This window comes from Eleutherodactylus coqui, chromosome 6 (assembly GCF_035609145.1).
Source record: "Eleutherodactylus coqui strain aEleCoq1 chromosome 6, aEleCoq1.hap1, whole genome shotgun sequence".
Lineage (NCBI taxonomy): Eukaryota > Metazoa > Chordata > Amphibia > Anura > Eleutherodactylidae > Eleutherodactylus > Eleutherodactylus coqui.
This window is the reverse complement of record NC_089842.1, coordinates 41,547,657-41,568,018: the sequence shown is the minus strand read 5'-3', so window position 1 is coordinate 41,568,018 and position 20,362 is coordinate 41,547,657. Positions and strand designations below refer to the sequence as shown.

Below are 20,362 nucleotides of genomic sequence, written 5' to 3'. Positions count from 1 at the left end.
ACCAACTTGATAAAACAGTACAAAAGGGCCTGGATGCCTTTCTTGAGCGATACAATATTACATGTTATATCACTGATTACTTCAGAAGGCTCGGTGATCCGGGGATTATTCTGATTCCTAGTTTGGAGCCGGTAAGGAATTTTTTCCCTAAAATGAGGAAAATTGGCTTCTACCTCATTGTTTTTTTTTCTCCCTTCGCTGGATCAGCATAGAGGGATAATAGACAGAATTGGGTTGACATGTCTTTTTTCAACCTAAAATACTATGTTACTATGAAAGATGGATGACACACGGATGCAGCAAAAAGGCATATAAAACGCAGATATACAGTGAAAATGGCGCATTTTTTACGGACCAAAACTGCATTCACCCATGTGAATGAACCTTAACTGTGGGTAAGAATTGTAGTGAAGAAGAACACTGATGTTTCCAGTGACCTGTGAGCTCTGGGGACAAAGAACATTAAAAGTAACAATCTAAATCTGAACAGGACACTATGCAAAAATGTTAATCATGTAATATACAATGTCTGATACATGAGATTAAAGGGATACATCAGGGACACGTAGGACAGGTGGCTCACAGTCACACAGAGCAAAAGCATCCTGCCTGAAGGGGTTAATACATCATATCTATATACAGCAGATTCCTTATAACTGCAGGAACCCCGGATGATACGATGGAATTGTCTGATTCCTGTGTATTTCCTTGCTTAACCCTTCCTTATACATTACACCACATGCGCTCGATTCTCGCTTCTATCTCGGGATCCTCGCGAATGTTGAGATTCTCTGTACTGTCTCTGCTCGTCACTCATCATTGGAGACACCGCATCTTCCCTGGGAGAATAAAGAGGAGAAAATGTGTCACTCCGCGCCCTGGAAACAACAACATCAGAGGAAATAACAGCAGCGCCGAGAGAACAGAGCACAAGGGGCACACTTATTAAGATTAATGTGCCATACGCCAGTCTTAAAGGGGTATTCCGATGATTCAAAGTGAACGCTATATGTGCCAAAGGGGATAACGCGTAATTTTGTAATATAGTGTTATAACTTGCTTTACAAGCTGCAGAGATATAGCATTACCTGAGGTATCTCCCCCCCCCCTACACCCTGCTTAGACCTCCATTGGTATCCAATGGTTACGACCTGTACGCTCTGCTGTTTACTGGTCAGGCATGCTCAGTGGCTTTAAATTCTGTAATGTCAATGCAGTTTGTACAGTCGTGCAGGCATGCTTGTCAGTAACTGGCAATAGGGCATTGTGGGCATTGTGTGTAGTCTTTGCACTCTCAGTGGGCATTTCAAATAACAACGTGGAAATCTGGCTGGAAAGCAACAGTGGCGCAAATCAGCAAAATCGACGATTTAGACAGACATTTTGAATAATGGCAAAAAGTGGAAACTCTTCGGAATATCCATTTAAAGGAGTTTTACAGGGACATACTATTGATGATCTATCCTATCCATTGATTTAATGACAATTGTGCCTGCAGTTACAAGGGCTGGCCACTACACAAGAGTCAGAGCAGCAGCTACTGCTTACTCCTGTAGGTAGCAGTGCTGAGAGTGGGAGTTCGATCAGCTGATCACTCGGGGTCCCGAACGGTAGACCCTAGCCAATAAACTATTGATGACCTATCCTAAAGGTAAGCCACTAATAGTATTTCCCTGAAAAACCCCATTAATAAAACTACACTGGAGTAAAATGTAATGTATTAGTAGGCATAAGCTACATAAATGGGTATTCCTAGCAGTGGGTAAAATTACAAGTTTTCTGAAAACCGATATATCGATGGCTGTCCTAGCAATGGAAACGCCACTGATCCTGAAAATGGGGGATCTGTATCCCCCCCTAATTTCATGGCTCTGGGTCCCTTCTCTCGTTTCTGTAATTTGATGGCGCATGGGCTGCTGTTCGCACAAGCGCAGCTGTAGTTCCATTTTTTTTAATGGGGCAGACAGAGATAACTGAGCACAGCGCTTGGCTATTTCCATCAGTCCCATTGAATGAATGAATGAATGAATGAATGAAGTGACATCGCTCTATTCATTTCAATGGAGATGACAAAAATAGCTGAGCATAATGCTCATCTGTATGTATGCGCTAATGAATTGAGCCACGGCTGCGTTTGTGTGACTAATGGCCCATTCGCGATTAAATTACAGATATGGGCGAAATGATCTTGAACTATGAAATGGGTGTGTGTGGGGGGCGGGTCCCCCATTTTTGGGATCAGTGAGAGTCTGATCGCTGGGACCCCCACTGATCTATCAGTTTTCACCCTTTCAGTGGGTGAATGACAGATTGTAATTTTACTTATTGTCTGGAATATCCCTTTAACACATTAGGCGCATCATTCGCCGTAGAAAGAAATCCATGCCAGCTATGAGCTGCAGTAGATTTCTAGTATCATTTATGCCAGTGTTTGAAATGAATTACATTTCAATCTGTGGGGCCAGGATGCCCACTCCCCTTCCTGATAAACACAGCCCAGTTTCATAACGTTGGTGGCCATGGAGTAAAATAGCAAAAGAATAAAAGAAAACAAAACACAATTTTTTGTCCGCTTATGCCAAAATTGGCACCAAAATTCTGGTGCTAATTTTGGTGCCAAACCTCCAAAGTTCTTATAATGAAGCCTAGTTCTCCAAGCTCATGACCAGCAAATTTGCCCAGTGTAGGTAGATTCCAAACTCCCACATTGCAGTATAATAAGGAAGGCTTACTGCAGTGGCGTCCATATTGCCTATCACCCAAACCTTCCTAGAAACTAATATAACAGAGGAAGAGGATGCAGAGACGTGTGGGGGACAGTATGAGGAGGTAAATAAGAGAGAGATGACTCCTGTGATGACTCCTGTTATTGGTACAAACCTGATCTCATTTCCTGGGTGTTCGTGTTTTGGAGCATTTTTTCTTTTCCTTCTATAACACAGCATATAAAATAAAATAGCAATGATGATCAGTGCCAGGAGAACCCCGACCACAGCACCGGCCACCACCCCAGCGGTACTGCCACCTGCAAGACATACACAATGGTGGAGAATGTAATGCAGAACTGTCTACTGTACACAAAGGAGAAACTGCGCAAAATTATACTTGGCACTCAGAGGAAGAGAAGTGCTAATGTGCAGAAGTGTATAGAGCACACAGAGTAAGAGAAGTGCTAATGTGCAGAAGTATATAGAGCACACAGAGTAAGAGAAGTGCTAATGTGCAGAAGTATATAGAGCACACAGAGTAAGAGAAGTGCTAATGTGCAGAAGTATATAGAGCACACAGAGTAAGAGAAGTGCTAATGTGCAGAAGTATATAGAGCACACAGAGGAAGAGAAGCGCTAATGTGCAGAATTATATTCAGCACACAGAGGAAGACAAGTGCTAATGTGCAGAAGTATGTAGACCACACAGGGGAAGAAAAGTGCTAATGTGCAGAATTATCTTCATCACACAGAGGAAGAGAAGTGCTAATGTGCAGAAGTAAATAGAGCACACAGAGGAAGAGAAGTGCTACTCTGCAGAATTATGCTTAGCACACAGAGGAAAATAAGTGCTATTGTGCAGAAGTATACTTGTCGCACAGAGGAAGGGAAGTGCATCTGTGCAGAAGTAAATAGAGTACACAGAGGAAGGGAAGTGCATCTGTGCAGAAGTAAATAGAGTACACAGAGGAAGGGAAGTGCATCTGTGCAGAAGTATATAGAGCATAATGAGCAAGAGAAGTGTTACTGTGCAGACGTATATGGAGCACACATAGGAAGAGAAGTGCTAATGTGCAGAAGTATATAGAGCACACAGAGGAAGAGAAGTGCTAATGTGCAGAAGTATATAGAGCACACAGAGGAAGAGAAGTGCTAATGTGCAGAATTATATAGAGCACACAGAGGAAGAGAAGTGCTAATTTGCAGAATTATACTTAGCACACAGAGAAGGAGAAGTGCTAATGTGCAGAAGTATATAGAGCACACAGAGGAAGAGAAGTACTAATGTGCAGAGGTATATAGAACACACAGAGTAAGAGAAGTGCTAATGTGCAGAAGTATATAGAGCACACAGAGGAAGAGAAGTGCTAATGTGCAGAGGTATATAGAACACACAGAAGAAGAGAAGTGCTAATGTGCAGAAGTATATAGAGCACACAGAGGAAGAGAAGTGCTAATGTGCAGAGGTATATAGAACACACAGAGTAAGAGAAGTGCTAATGTGCAGAAGTATATAGAGCACACAGAGGAAGAGAAGTGCTAATGTGCAGAGGTATATAGAACACACAGAAGAAGAGAAGTGCTAATGTGCAGAAGTATATAGAGCACACAGAGGAAGAGAAGTGCTAATGTGCAGAAGTATATAGAGCACACAGAGGAAGAGAAGTGCTAATGTGCAGAAGTATATAGAACACACAGAGTAAGAGAAGTGCTAATGTGCAGAAGTATATAGAGCACACAGAGGAAGAGAAGTGCTAATGTGCAGAGGTATATAGAACACACAGAAGAAGAGAAGTGCTAATGTGCAGAAGTATATAGAGCACACAGAGGAAGAGAAGTGCTAATGTGCAGAGGTATATAGAACACACAGAAGAAGAGAAGTGCTAATGTGCAGAAGTATATAGAGCACACAGAGGAAGAGAAGTGCTAATGTGCAGAAGTATATAGAGCACACAGAGGAAGAGAAGTGCTAATGTGCAGAAGTATATAGAGCACACAGAGGAAGAGAAGTGCTAATGTGCAGAATTATCCTCATCACACAGAGGAAGAGAAGTGCTAATGTGCAGAAGTATATACAGCACACAGAGGAAGAGAAGTGCTAATGTGCAGAAGTATATAGAGCACACAGAGGAAGAGAAGTGCTAATGTGCAGAAGTATATACAGCACAAAGAGCAAGAAGTAGTACTATGAAAATTAGGCTAGGACTACCCAGCAATTTTGGTCATGACAGAGGTCTTATACAATGCACCGTGACCCCATTGACTTCAATGAGACTGCAGGGTCACAAGGCTACCAGTGTTCTTTGGTCGCACAACCCCTATTGTGGGCAAAGTCATTGTTTAGCCCTAGCATTATACTTAGCAAATAGCTAAATAAATGATACTATGCAGAATTATACTGCAAATCCTCCTGTGTGGTGGGTGCTGTGCAACGTATGATGTTCTTGATCATCTCCTCTGCAGAGACTGAGAGATAATAAACTCTATAATAAACAGGATCTAAATATTGACACTGAGCGAGTGACAACCCTGTAGATGACGCCTCGTCTTTATGACTGGTTGTCAGCACAGCATCCTATGATTTTCTATTGTACAGTATTATCAATTCCCCTGTGTACAGACATGACATAACACAGTTAGAGCGACTCACAGGCTCCTCAGTGCTGCACCCTAACTACCCTACCGCACCCCAACATTCTTACCGGCTTTAGGCCTCCTTCACATACACAGTGGGGCAGAATTATTACTGGCAGAAGTTGTGCCTTTTTTGCACAAATCAGTTTAGACAGATTTACTATTATTTGTGACAAAAATAAAACAGATGTTACACCTCTAACCACACTTTTCAAAAGTGTGTAGAAGAGGGGGTAGGATTTGAGCAGAGTGAGCGTTTTGAACAGATTTAAGTATTGTGACTTCTTAAAAAGTTGCTAAATTTGTTGCAACCTCCCTCTAGTAGCTGGGTGCAAATGACTTCACTTCTCTAGGCTTATTTAGAGAAGCAACAAATGTATCAACATTCTGCTACATTTAATACATTTCTCATATTTTAACCCTTTCCAATCCACTGTCTGACCTCTGAAGACATTATAATTTAAGGCTGTACAGCCCTGATGTTGGAAGACGTCCGTCGAGGTTCTCTTATTGTATATTGCCAGCCTCTCTGCTGTCAGAGCCTATCCAGCGTGTCACCCCATGCAGTACTGACTTTAGCCAGCAGATAGCGCCGTTGTATAACGGCAGAAAAAGAGTAAGCCCCCTAGGAAAACCAGGATACAAATTGGATTGGTAAGGGTTAAGGCCCATGCACACGAATGATTAAATAGTTGCACCCAAAAATTGGATGGTAAAAAGTATCCATGTGCCCTTAAACAGGAGAAGGGAATACAGCTGACAGAAAACCGGCGTCAAAAATTCTCCTGATGATAAACTCCCCCATTAATTGCAGCTTGCAAAAAATATTTCAAGCAAACGGGCCATTTCATTTTAATGTATCTTATGCTCATGACTAGTGTTCAGCAATTTAAATAATCGGGTTGGGAGCGATCGACTCGATTTAAAAAAATAATCGTGAATCTGAACTCCCAATTCCGGCCTCCATTGAAATAATAGGAGTAAAAATTGGGTTCTCTAATTTGGCCTCCTGGAATGACAGTGGATGTGCTGGTGGCAGCCCAGCAGTTAGCAATGCTGCCTTGCCATGGTGAAGTCTCAGGTTCAAATATTCAATATTTTGGGGATTTTTGCTAAAAATCGGATGCAATCTGATTTAGCAAAAATTGGCCCGATTTAATCGCCTGTCCAATCACGACGAGCAACACTATGTATGACCAGCTTTATAGGAATAATTAGAATCAGAGGAAGTAAATAAAGCAGTGGGTCACAGCGTCCCTGCACAGCGCGGATAATTATAGGGACATTACTTGATACGGATATGGTCACTTGACATGTGGCTTGACCCATTTCGTTCTGGGCGGTACAGCGGTAAGTGCCAGACATCGGCTCCGACAGGTTAGTGAGAAGAAGGGATCCTGTAATCTGATCTGTGGAAAACACAATATTAACCGAATGTTACTGAAATACTCTGTGCTGCTGGATGAATTCTGCTTCTTTCCCTATTTAACAGCACATACCACTCCTGAACTAGATAGAACTATGTAATAATATAACTTGTCTATTATACTAATCTAATTATTAGTAGAATAGACAAGTAGATGATAGATTACATTGACAGAATTAATCTATAAGGGTGCATTGACATGACTGGGTTTTCACGCCTAGCCAATATACAGCGTCTCTCTCTGCAAGGGGAGGAGGCTGGAAGAGCCAGGAGCAGTGTTCTGAGATCCTGCCCCCTCCCTGCCTCCTCTCCACCCCCTCTCCGCCCCTCTGCACTATTTGCAATGAGAAGAGGCTGAATGGGGCGGAGCTAAGTGTGGGTTTTTAATACATTAGCTCCGCCCCCATCCCACCTCTCCTCATTGAAAATAGTGCAGGGGGGTGGAGAAGAGGCAGAGAGGGGGCGGGAGCTCAGAGCACTGCTCCAGGCTCTTCCAGCCTCCTCCCCCTGCAGAGAGAGATGCCGTATATCGGCTGGGCGTGAAAACCCAGCCGATATACGGTCGTCTGAATGCAGCCTCAGGGTGGGTTCACACCATCAATATGACTTTCGGCCATAATTCCGTCCCTCTATTACGTTTTTGGAGCAGTAAAAGGGAAATAAACGTTTCTGATTTTTTCCCAATTGATTTCAATGGGTTTAAAAAAACAAAAAAAAAACAGAAGACAAATGGAAAGCTTTCAGTTTGCTTCCATTCTATTAAGTTTCCTTTTTTTATGGAACACAGAGCGCTGCAGTCTGCGCTATTTATTCCTGTAAGAAATCGAAATAATGAATGGAATGAAGCAAACTGAAAGTTTTCCATTTGCTTTTTTTTTAACCCATTGAAATCAAAGGGAAAAAACGGAAACATTTATTTCCATTTTAATTCAGTTTTTCTGTTTCAACAATGGACCAGAGAGACAAATAGCCCCTAACGGAGCCTAACACGGCTGTGAACGAGCTCTTAATGACATAACTACTCACAGTGTTAACTACTGTATCACTGATTATAATATCAGTCAATTATGTTATAACTCATGCTATAATGAAATAACCCATCTCTCGTGCAGATATAACTATCCTGTGATAATGATATAACTTCTCCTTTACTGATATAACTCGTCTCCCACTATATTTCTACATTCATTCTTAGAGCTTCGTACTTTCCATCATTCCTGGCAGTAGCGCAGTGTTTGTGCCCACCATGGACCATCTGTATATAGGCGTGGGATAACCAGTGGAGGAGCAGGTTAGGGTAGCATCTTGGCCCGTGATGGTGTTTCCTTTAGACTGACAAGTCGGGTATGATGGAGGAACTGGAAAAAAAAGCACAGTAAAAGTTTCTTCCCCTCCATTAGCAACTATTTACGTCCTATAGAAGAGGATTCCTATTGTTCGTGATTTGAAGGGATAGTCTTTAGAAGTTTAGGATGATAATGCAAGGGGGGCCCTGCTGGTTCATCCGGCACATCAGCGTCCTGTAATAGGAGGACTCTATTTGTTGCCTTCACCAGGTTCCGACCCCTTGTAGGACAGGAGGATGACATCACCTCTGGGTTCTACTAGAAGTACAGTGGATTGGTTGGTGATATTATTTGCCCATTGAGATGATGAAATAGATAATTAATTAAGGGCATACTGGTCAGGGACGTAACTATAGGGGATGCAGGGGATGTGGTTGCACCCGGGCCCAGGACCCTTAGGGGGCCCATAAGGCCTGTCTCCTCCATATAGGGAGCCCAGTATTATTATAAAGCATTATAATTAGGGGATCTGTTACAGGTTTTGCACTGGGGCCCAGAAGCTTCAAGTTATGGCTCTGATACAGGTTATAAAGGCAGAACAAGCAGCTGCTATGGAGTCCGCGGACAGAGGGGGCCCAGTTGTGGCTGGTCCTATCAACTTTGGTATTTGGTGGTGGGAACATGAGCAGGACTTTACAGGGGTTGTCCAAAGTGTTAGTGTTTCTATAGTTTTGGGTAGCCACCACTCACCCTAAGAGTCAGTATTAAATTTGGTCAGGAACACCAGCTCTGTACCCAATCATTGGACAGGTGTTATCCAGGACTTGCAATGGCATGACCTATCATCAGCCAGTCACATGGGTTACTCTTCGAATTGCCCCACCCTTCCAGATGGGAGGATCTCGATGGCCACTGTGCAAGGATTAAGGCCAGGCTCACACGACCAGATTTGAATTATGGATTCCGCAATTGGCGTCCGCACGGAATTTCTGTGGTAAAACGCGTGCATTGAAAGGCATGCATTTTCGAATTTCCCTTCACACTCGCGAATGTTCTGGGAGATAAAGAAAAAGCGTAGAATGCTCTATTTTACCGCAGAATCCGCACGGACGGCCTCCAATGATGTCAATGGAGGCACCCGACCTGCAGCTCATACGCAATTAAGGTTGCGCATGGGCGTAACTATAAATTACGCAGGGGGTAGGGAGCCCAGTACTATGAATAAAGCAATAGGGGCCCTGTTACAGATTTTGCATTGGGGTCTAGAAGTTTCAAGTTACGCCACTGCATATTGGCTGCCGATATCTGCGTTATCGCCAAGTGACAGCACAGGAAGTACAAACCAAAAAAAAGCCAAAAAACAGCACGGTGCATGACCGCCTGCGAGCCGTCATGGTCATCTGCAATACAGTTTAGTGAGGTGTGCAGGGTCACCGGCCAGGTTAACCCGCTGTGGGCCAGCCCAGCCTAACTCAGTGGGCTCATTCTGTCTGAAGGGGGGCGGGGCTACCAGCGGAGTAGCCCATGTAATTGGCAGCTGGAACGTCATCCCGTTGCAAGAAGCACCAAATAGCACCCATCACATGATGTTGGCTCAGAGCTAGTCTAAGTGTCCTCTATCCAGCCAATAGAAGTATTGACATGTCATTTTCTGTGAGCTGACAATCCCTTTAATCTCCAGAGGAACTGCATTGTCAGCAAGTGGGGGAGGGTAACTGGCCCCAAAGGGGTTGAGGTGGAAACAAATAGCAGGCCTTACACCCATTGCAATAATGGAGGGGTCCTATAAAATGTTTTATATGTATATGACTCTATATATCAAGTATTTGAATGCTACCCCTCAGTGATTGGGCAGCACTCTAACAACCATCCTCTCTTCAGGACCTTTCACACGTGCACCTAAGACGCACCTAAAGATGCAGCTTAATCTGCTGCAGATTTCTGCTCCATAACCTGCAATGTATGCATGCAGATTTTGGTGCAGAATCTTCTGTGTCTTTAGGGCTTCTGCAGGTGCAAAATGCAGAAAATATAACCCATTGATTTCAATAGGTTCCCGCACATTATGCATTTTTGCGCAAAAATTTAATGTGCGCCAAAAATACGCAACATGCTCTATTTTTGTGTGCATTTGCACACCAAAGGCCCCATAGGAGTCTATGGGGTGCACCTGATCTGCACAAAATAGTGCACTGAACTGCGTGGTTTTGCAGGGAAATGGATAACACCGGGGACTAATTAGGCTGCACAGCCTGTTAAATCACAGCGCGGGTGTGTCCGATGGCGATGTGAATAGACCCAGCAGTGCAGAAAAGTACATTAAAAAGCACTGATATGTGCCATAGCCAGCGATAGCACTCCCTTGCACAGCACAAATACATCACGAGCGTATCTGCGCTTCGCTGCATCTTGCAGAAATATTCAGTACAAGTGAAAAGTCCCTACTTCACTAGCTGTATTAGGGGGGAATCATCTCACCAAGAACTGAGAGCTGTACGATTCCGGATCCGCTGCCGTCAAAATCAGGAGGATTGTTTACTTCACAAATATAAGTGCCATTGTCCAACCCGGCAATATTGGTCAGCTGAATAGAGGCGATCCCTGAAGTCGGAGGGTTATGGACAATAGTCAGACGGTCTGCTTGAGACCCCGGTTTATATGCTTTTCCATCATAGTAATAAATCTGAAGAGCAGAAGAGGAAGTCAGTAATAATAATAATAGTATAATGTAACAAAATGTAAGAGAATGCAATACGATACAATGTAATATACAGGGTGATTCAAAAAGAAGCACAAGGCCGGGCTCACATGAACAGATCAGATTCCACTTGTGGAAGACCTGAGAGTGATCGTGGAGACGAATATCGAATGTTCAGATATGCGTGCGGTTTTCCGTGTGGATGCACGAGTAAGTACAGCGTATCGTCCGCGCGGAAAAATTCTTGCAAGTAGGGAATGACATCATAACAATCGCACAGTGGACCGCCCAGGCGATAATTCATTCTCACTCTCTCTCCTTCCCCAGACAGAATTCCAGAGTGTGTCTGGGCAGAACTGGACTACCGATTTGACATCTGTCATGTCGCCAACGGTGCCCCTACCAACATCTGTAAGGTGCATTAAACACTTGAAGAGTTCTTCTATTCTTTCATGTCATTCTGACTGTTTTATGTCACTTCATGTATGAAGAAATCTGATTTACTTCTGCAATGTTCTTTTTGAATCACCCTGTATGCATTCCTACTTTGTTACTAAACATTTGTAACAGTTTGCACTTTTGCACCCTGTATAATAATGCAGCTATGTTACTAGGAGATTCACAGAAAAGTGTATGATATCTTTTAATTGACATTGCAATTTTATTAGTAATCAAAGTATATAAAAAAACCTAACTGCAGCCTATAATGTCCCAAACTATATATCTAGATGAGCAAGCGGAGTAACTGCTGCAAAAAGGGCGACCCCACACTGGGACCTGACCTGCCACTCCCTATCTTTCCCTAATTAAAATCAGGGATGGAATGAGAGAAGGGAGAGGTATTCGATACCCAGGTTAGGGAAAAAGAGACCTGAAACATAAAAAATGAAGATAAATCGAAAAAATATTAATGGAAAATACCAGCAGCAAAATGAAAAAATACTGAAAAATATATTTAACATCAAACCTTCATGGCATCAAACTTTTACTTTGTTATTCCTACTCATTATTCCCTAAATTCAAAGGGCTCATCAGGGATCTCCATTCAATAACTGATGCAAGGAACAGATAATATATATAGCCAGATACTATCAATATTATCAGACTAAGGGCGGCTTCAGACGACCGCATATTGGCCGGGTTTTCACGCTTGGCCGATATACAGTGTCCCTCTCTCCAGGGGGAGATGGCTGGAAGAGCGGGGAGCAGTGTACTGAGCTCCCGCCCCCTCTCCACTACTTGCAATGGGAGGGGCGGAGCTAAATTCCGTATAGAACTGTCAGTTCTCTTCCCTGCTTCCCAGCGACAGAATATCACTAGCCGGGGAGCAGGGGAGAGAACTGACAGTTAGCGATATACCTCCTCACCCGTGGACAGGGGGCCTAAGAAGGCTCCCAATGAAATATGATTTCTGCCTCACCACCTCAGGTATCAATAGATGGTGAGGAGAACTTAAATCTATTCACATAATGTACTCGTATATACGTGCTGTGCCACACTGCCAATATTCTAATCATTTGGGCCATATTCCAGCCTTGACTAAAAAAGATGTCACAGGAGGTTTGTAAGTATGTAACAAAATATACTGTAGTATACACAGCAATGTAGCATAATATAACAAAATAAAAATTAAATGTAATATAACCAAATACAATATAATAATAGAATCATTCGACAGGTTTTAATCAATAGAATGGTCAAAATCAAGAAGTGTGATTGTATCTGTTGATGACAATAGAGTTTAAATTAGGAGTCCACCCTATGATTTGTTACATCTTCCTACAATGCTGTTCTCTACAGCACCCCTCTGTCAGAGCTGGGTCTAGAACTCTGTTTATCATGACATGTCAGTTTCTAAATAGAATTCCAGAACAACAGTAAAGACTGACACATACAAATGCACTGTGGATTAAATAATTATACATAACAACACAAATGTAATTGCAATTCAGGGTGTGCGGAAAGCTGGGTGCCCCCATCTGGTACAAACTACACTTTCTCAATCAGTACGGATGACTCAGGGATTTTGCTGATGTGTAATCTGCACTAATGGTTAATATTCTCCTCTGTCTCTCATATATGACATTATACAGGTACATTAAAGGTGTTATCCAGCATTTGATAATTGATGGCTTGTTCCAGGAGAGGCCATTAATATCAGATCAGTGGGGGTCCGCTACTTAGGATCCCCACAAATCAGCTGATTGAAGGGGTTGAGGCACTCCGACTAACGCTGCAGCGTCTTTAGTATTTATATCTGAGCAAATAAGGAAGATGGAACAATACCACTGCAGTGCCACCTATTGGATGGCAGCATTTCTTCAAATTAATGTACGACTTTTTAACAAGTCTGTAAAACAATGATTGGGAATATATCTGGGCACGATTGGGTTCACAAGCCTGCAGTACTCAGAACGGCCACTATAAATTATACAGCAATCTACAGTAGGAACACAACCATGTTCAGATGTAAACATTGAAGAGGTTCCTTCAGTCAGCTGATTGGCGGGGTCCCAAGCGACCAATCTCCACCAATCAGATAGTAATGGTCACTCCTGAGGATAAGGCATCAATTGTGAAAAGATAGGATCAATCTTTAACAATTTTCAGTTATTTCTTACTATATCTGTTCCTGGGAAAGTTGGGTGACAGCCATTATTATAGTTCATTTAAGGTGATGCTCTAGCTCCTGAAGGGTAAATCTCCCAGTGATGTTGTGATGCCCCTCAGTCTTAGATGGCTGTCATAGTAGCATAAGCCTGGGGAGCAGCGTCCATTGCAGTTGGTTTGCTTTCTCTTGAGCATTGCATCCTGTTTTGACCCCATGGAAAGGCTCTCCTGGTGACCCTGGAACGGCTCGCAGCTCCTCTCTAACTCAGATTCTACACTTTTGCTAACTTCTATGTTGAAGCGCTTAATCATAGTTATGCTCATCATAGTACAGCTCCACCAGGTGAGAATATCAGCCATTGAGAATATCAGCCTATCCGGAGAATAGGTGCACTTAGGTGATTTCTGCAAGAAGCAGCCAGCTGTGTTCCCACTGCAGTGTCCAGGCTTGGTATTGGTGAAGTTCCTACTGAAGTGAATGGGAGCTTTGCATGTAATACCAACTCTGGCCACCGCAAAAAGAATGGCGCTGCATTTTTTCTGTATAAATCAGCTGTGTGCACAAAGCACAACAGCCTGGTGAACAGCTGAACAGTGGGGTTCCCAGATGGCACCCCCCACCGATCTACTATTGATGATCTATCCTGGGACCAGTCTCACACAGCCGTTTGTTTAAACGCGTCGTTTTACAGCTTTATGTTACAGCATTTTTTAACGCGTTAGACAGCATTTTTAATGCACCCCATCATTGCAATGGGTGATGTGGGGCATTAACCCTTTCCAATCCAATTTGTATCCTGGGTTTCCTAGGGGGCTTACTCTTTTTCTGCTGTTATACAATAGCGCTATATGCTGGCTAAAGCCAGTACTGCATGAGGTGACACGTTGGATAGTCTACGACAGCAGAGAGACTAGCAATATACAGTAAGAGAACCCCAACGGACGTCCTCCAACATCGGAGCTGTACAGCCTTAAATCATAATGTCTTTAGACGTCAGACACCCGCTAAAATGATGTAAAAATGCCTGTGTGAGAGTAGCCTGAGGATAGGCTATCAATAGTTTACAACTGGACAACCCCTTTAAACTGAGATTGCTACACTGCACAGCGCCCCCTTGTTCTTCCGCCTTTTTGTTTCCTTTTCCATTATTCCTTGGCTTCATAATGGCAGTCATTTTCATTGTCACCCAATAGGATTTGCAGGGATGGAAATAACCGAAGGACTTATATTTACTGGTGACATTCAGATTCGGTGATGATGATCAACTACGGTACATACTTCATAAAGGGCCAGTGTACCCCATATACCAATGACCATACATATTTTCCCATCTTACCTGCTGCCATCTTGTTGTTTCGGCATTTCCGGGTAAAAACTTCCATTCTACCACAAACTGATTGCCTACGGTGGTGGAATAAAGGCACGGCAGAATCACGGTGGAGCCAGATTTTCCCACCACAGTTTTCTCGGGGATTGTCACTGACACAGAGTGAACCCATCCTAAGGAAGAAAAGGAGAATAACAGCAAGGCGAGGTATAGTGAGAGGAGTAAAACGTTTCCAGTTTATTACATTGCATTTCCTGCATCAATGTATGGATTACACTGAGTGCAACGACATATCACTCCACTATGTTCTCTGCTGCTATTCTGCTTTCTCCTTCTCTGTTATTTCTCTAACTCTGCTGCCACAGATCTCCTCTTCCTCTTCTCTGATGTTCTTCTGCTCTGCTCTTCTTCTACTATGTATATAAACTGCTGTTCTGCCTTTCTTGTGCTCTACTCTACTATTTTGCTATTCTGCTCTGCTACGCCACTTCTCTGCTGTTCCTTGACTGTGCTTTCCTGCTCTACATTCTCCTGCTCTGCTCACTTATAACAGAACAGTCTTCCATTTTCTTGCTTTTCAGGTAGGGAATATTGTGTAACCACAGAGAAGGTAAAATATTCTGATCTGAGACATGAAATCCATTTCATCAAAAATTATCACAACTCTTCCAGTAATACAAGAGAAATCTCGTTACACACTGGGAGATTCTGAGGGTGGACTGGGTCTGAGGTCTGTATCCTCTGATGACTTTATTGTCTCTCCCCCCTGTAATATTGTGGCTTTTATCCCAGACTCCAGTGATATTAGATGTGATCGGTATAGAGAATTTGAATGTAAGCTGTTCTGGGTCAAGGGCTGATGTGAAAGAACATTCTGTCTGTCCGCCGTCACTACTGGGGTGAGTTTAAGAGTTCCCTGCATACTATTTTATAGTTATGTTAGAGAGGACCTGCAGACTCCAACGATGTCTTAGTGTGCCCTCAACAAAGCGCGATGCGAAAGTGAGGGAAAATGCTGAATTATGTAACCAATGATTTTCAATGGTTTAATCCCCATTTGCGATGTATTCACTCATGCGATGTTGCGAGATTTAAAAATCACAGTATGTCCCATCCATCTGCATTTTGTGTTTTTTTTAACTCCCATGCTTCCCTATGTAGCCTCCTTTTTATTGCATCGAACGCACGAACTTGCATTTTTAACATTAGAAACTCCTATTGACTTTTGCACGATAAAATCGCGGTAGTGATGCGAGGCGTGATTTTCACAAGAAAAAGCAAAGCTGAAGCTCCTACATTCCCTGAACAAAGCTGAGGACATGAGGACATAATAGGTTCCCTTTAACTCAATAATAAAACAGAATGCAGTGGGCTCCTCAGCACCTAAGACATTGTTGGTGTTGGCAGAGCCATGGCTAGAAAGTTATGCAGCTGGCCCCACTGGACTGACAAGAAGACATGACAGTCTTCTTTAAATGGAAACTCTATAAATCTAATTTCTTGAGCTCCCTCTAGTGGTGGCTGAAGGAAGGCAGAAAGCTAACATTTACAGGAAATCTATATCTATGCATGTGATTAGGAGCTCTGTATCAGAAAAAATAGACTTCTGATCAATGTAAAACTCAATCAGGTAATAACAGCAGAAACTTCAATCAGCGTCCTCTGCGCCCTTTTAAATCTGTAACACATTTCTAAACTTCTGTGTAACATTGCGTATATACAGTATGTGTGCTGTCATACGTGTTTGTGTCTGCATGTCATTTCTGTTGAGCCGGGGAGGGAGGGGGGGGGCACATAGAATCTGGTATATACAATCCCTCGGGGAAGCCTCCATAGTTATAAAATAATAACATGATAATAATATAATCAGTCACATACCTGTGTGAGCAGCGAAGCTAAGGAGTATGAGAAGGGAATATTCGTGGAGCATGGCGCCTGATGCTGGTTTCTATGATTTCTGATATCAAGGACTGAAGCTTGTTATCTTCTCGACCATTGTGTGAGTCACTGGGGCCGGCCCAACCACAGCTGAGTGCCCGCCATATTTACCTAGTGCTATGCTGTGAACTAATAGAAAACTACTAAAGTGCACAGAGGAGAAAGCAAGAAAACTAAAGGATTCAGAGCAGAGAAAAAATATTCTGGCCATAAAGTGACCCTAACTGGTGTATTACAGACCCCTCCTCCTCCACTGTCGCTATCCTTACTGCTTCTTTGCTTCATACAGCCTGACCTGGCACTTATTTACATGGGGCAGACCGCAGGTCATTGTGTAACACATCAACGTTCATGTGCTGCGCGTCTACATGGAATATTTGTGTAAGTAAAACATTTTCTATTGTAACATTAAAATACAAATTCAGTCAAACATAGAATGCCTTCCTTTACTTATTGTACATAGGAGACAGTATTATAGTAGCTATATTCTTGTACATAGGGGGCAGTATTATAGTAGTTATATTCTTGTACATAGGGGGCAGTATTATAGTAGTTCTATCCTTGTACATAGGAGCAGTATTATAGTAGTTATATTCTTGTACATAGGGGCAGTATTATAGTAGTTATATTCTTGTACATAGGGGGCAGTATTATAGTAGTTATATCCTTGTACATAGGAGCAGTATTATAGTAGTTATATTCTTGTACATAGGGGCAGTATTATAGTAGTTATATTCTTGTACATAGGGGGCAGTATTATAGTAGTTATATTCTTGTACATAGGAGGCAGTATTATAGTAGTTATATTCTTGTACATAGGGGGCAGTATTATAGTAGTTATATTCTTGTACATAGGAGGCAGTATTATAGTAGTTATATTCTTGTACATGGGAGGCAGTATTATAGTAGTTATATTCTTGTACATAGGGGGCAGTATTATAGTAGTTATATTCTTGTACATAGGGGCAGTATTATAGTAGTTATATTCTTGTACATAGGAGGCAGTATTATAGTAGTTATATTCTTGTACATAGGGGGCAGTATTATAGTAGTTATATTCTTGTACATAGGAGGCAGTATTATAGTAGTTATATTCTTGTACATGGGAGGCAGTATTATAGTAGTTATATTCTTGTACATAGGGGGCAGTATTATAGTAGTTATATTCTTGTACATAGGGGCAGTATTATAGTAGTTATATTCTTGTACATAGGAGGCAGTATTACAGTAGTTATATTCTTGTACATAGCAGACAGTATTATAGTAGCTATATTCTTGTACATAGGGGGCAGAATTATAGTAGTTATATTCTTGTACATAGGAGGCAGTATTATAGTAGTTATATTCTTGTACATAGGGGCAGTATTATAGTAGTTATATTCTTGTACATAGGAGGCAGTATTACAGTAGTTATATTCTTGTACATAGGAGACAGTATTATAGTAGCTATATTCTTGTACATAGGGGGCAGTATTATAGTAGTTATATTCTTGTACATAGGAGGCAGTATTATAGTAGTTATATTCTTGTACATAGGGGGCAGTATTATAGTAGTTATATTCTTGTACATAGGGGGCAGTATTATAGTAGTTATATTCTTGTACATAGGAGACAGTATTATAGTAGCTATATTCTTGTACATAGGGGGCAGTATTATAGTAGTTATATTCTTGTACATAGGAGGCACTATTACAGTAGTTATAATCTTGTACATAGGGGGCAGTATTATAGTAGTTATATTCTTGTACATAGGGGGCAGTATTATAGTAGTTATATTCTTGTACATAGGAGCAGTATTATAAAAGTTATATTCTTGTACATAGGAGCAATATTATAGTAGTTATATTCTTGTACATAGGGGACAGTATTATAGTAGTTATATTCTTGTACATAGGAGCAGTATTATAGTAGTTATATTCTTGTACATTGGGGCAGTATTATAGTAGTTATATCATTGTACATAGAAGCAGTATTATAGTAGTTATATTATTGTACATAGGGGGCAGTATTATAGTAGTTATATTATTGTACATAGAAGCAGTATTATAGTAGTTATATTCTTGCACATAGGGGGCAGTATTATAGTAGTTATATTTTTGTACATAGGGGGCAGTATTATAGTAGTTATATTCTTGTACATAGGGGGCAGTATTATAGTAGTTATATTCTTGAACATAGGGGGCAGTATTATAGTAGTTATATTCTTGAACATAGGGGCAGTATTATAGTAGTTATATTCTTGTACATAGTGGGCAGTTTTCTAGTAGTTATATTCTTGTACATAGGAGGCAGTATTATAGTAGTTATATTCTTGTACATAGGGGGCAGTATTATAGTAGTTATATTCTTGTACATAGGAGGCAGTATTATAGTAGTTATAGTCTTGTACATTGGGGCAGTATTATGGTAGTTATATTCTTGTATATAGAAGCAGTATTATAATAGTTATATTCTTGTACATAGGGGCAGTATTATAGTAGTTATATTCTTGTACATAAGGATCAGTATTATAGTAGTTATATTCTTGTACATAGGGGCAGTATTATAGTAGTTATATTCTTGTACATACGGGGCAGTATTATAGTAGTTATATTCTTGTACATAGGGGCAGTATTATTGTAGTTATATTCTTGTACATAGGAGGCTGTATTATAGTAGTTATATTCTTGTACATAGGGGGCAGTATTATAGTAGTTATATTCTTGCACATAGGGAGCAGTATTATAGTAGTTATATTCTTGTACATAGGGGGCAGTATTATAATAGTTATATTCTTGTACATAGAAGCAGTATTATAGTAGTTATATTCTGGTACATAGGGGGCAGTATTATAGTAGTTATATTCTTGTACATAGGGGCAGTATTATAGTAATTATATTCTTGTACATAGAAGGCTGTATTATAGTAGTTATATTCTTGTACATAGGGGGCAGTATTAGAGTAGTTATATTTTTGTGCATAGGGGGCAGTATTATAGTAGTTATATTCTTGTACATAGGGGGCAGTATTATAGTAGCTATATTCTTTTACATGGGGGCAATATTATAGTAGTTATATTCTTGTACATAGGGAGCAGTATTACAATAGTTATATTCTTGTATATAGGGGACAGTATTATAGTAGTTATACTCTTGTACATAGGGAGCAGTATTATAGTAGTTATATTCTTATACATAGGGGGCAGTATTATGGTAGTTATATTCTTGTACATAGGAGACAGTATTATAGTAGCTATATTCTTGTACATAGGGGGCAGTATTATAGTAGTTATATTCTTGTACATAGGAGGCAGTATTATAGTAGTTATATTCTTGTACATAGGGGGCAGTATTATAGTAGTTATATTCTTGTACATAGGGGGCAGTATTATAGTAGTTATATTCTTGTACATAGGAGACAGTATTATAGTAGCTATATTCTTGTACATAGGGGGCAGTATTATAGTAGTTATATTCTTGTACATAGGAGGCACTATTACAGTAGTTATATTCTTGTACATAGGGGGCAGTATTATAGTAGTTATATTCTTGTACATAGGGGGCAGTATTATAGTAGTTATATTCTTGTACATAGGAGCAGTATTATAAAAGTTATATTCTTGTACATAGGAGCAATATTATAGTAGTTATATTCTTGTACATAGGGGACAGTATTATAGTATTTAAATTCTTGTACATAGGAGCAATATTATAGTAGTTATATCATTGTACATAGAAGCAGTATTATAGTAGTTA

The 20,362-nt window shown here is 41.0% G+C and overlaps 1 protein-coding gene across 1 annotated transcript; it reads right to left on the bottom strand.

Annotated features, from left to right (window-relative positions):
- Positions 1-730: 730 nt before the first annotated feature.
- On the bottom strand, positions 731-16,620 carry VSIG2 (V-set and immunoglobulin domain containing 2). Its single transcript, XM_066609289.1, has 7 exons — positions 16,569-16,620; positions 14,700-14,863; positions 10,533-10,737; positions 7,974-8,126; positions 6,632-6,751; positions 2,881-3,025; positions 731-839 (listed from the first exon to the last, which is right to left on the bottom strand). The coding sequence occupies exons 1-7, from the start codon at positions 16,618-16,620 to the stop codon at positions 731-733; spliced, it is 948 nt and encodes a 315-aa protein (XP_066465386.1).
- Positions 16,621-20,362: the final 3,742 nt, after the last annotated feature.

What these genes read in the sequence shown, in the direction of transcription:
- VSIG2 (XM_066609289.1), bottom strand. Translation starts at nt 16,620, where the DNA reads ATGCTCCACGAATATTCCCTTCTCATACTCCTTAGCTTCGCTGCTCAC. An exon ending in ACTGCCAGGAATGATGGAAA is followed by an intron (nt 6,752 to 7,973) that starts GTACGAAGCTCT and finishes TGTTTTCCACAG; the next exon opens with ATCAGATTACAGGATCCCTT. An exon ending in CACCCAGGAAATGAGATCAG is followed by an intron (nt 840 to 2,880) that starts GTTTGTACCAAT and finishes TTATTCTCCCAG; the next exon opens with GGAAGATGCGGTGTCTCCAA.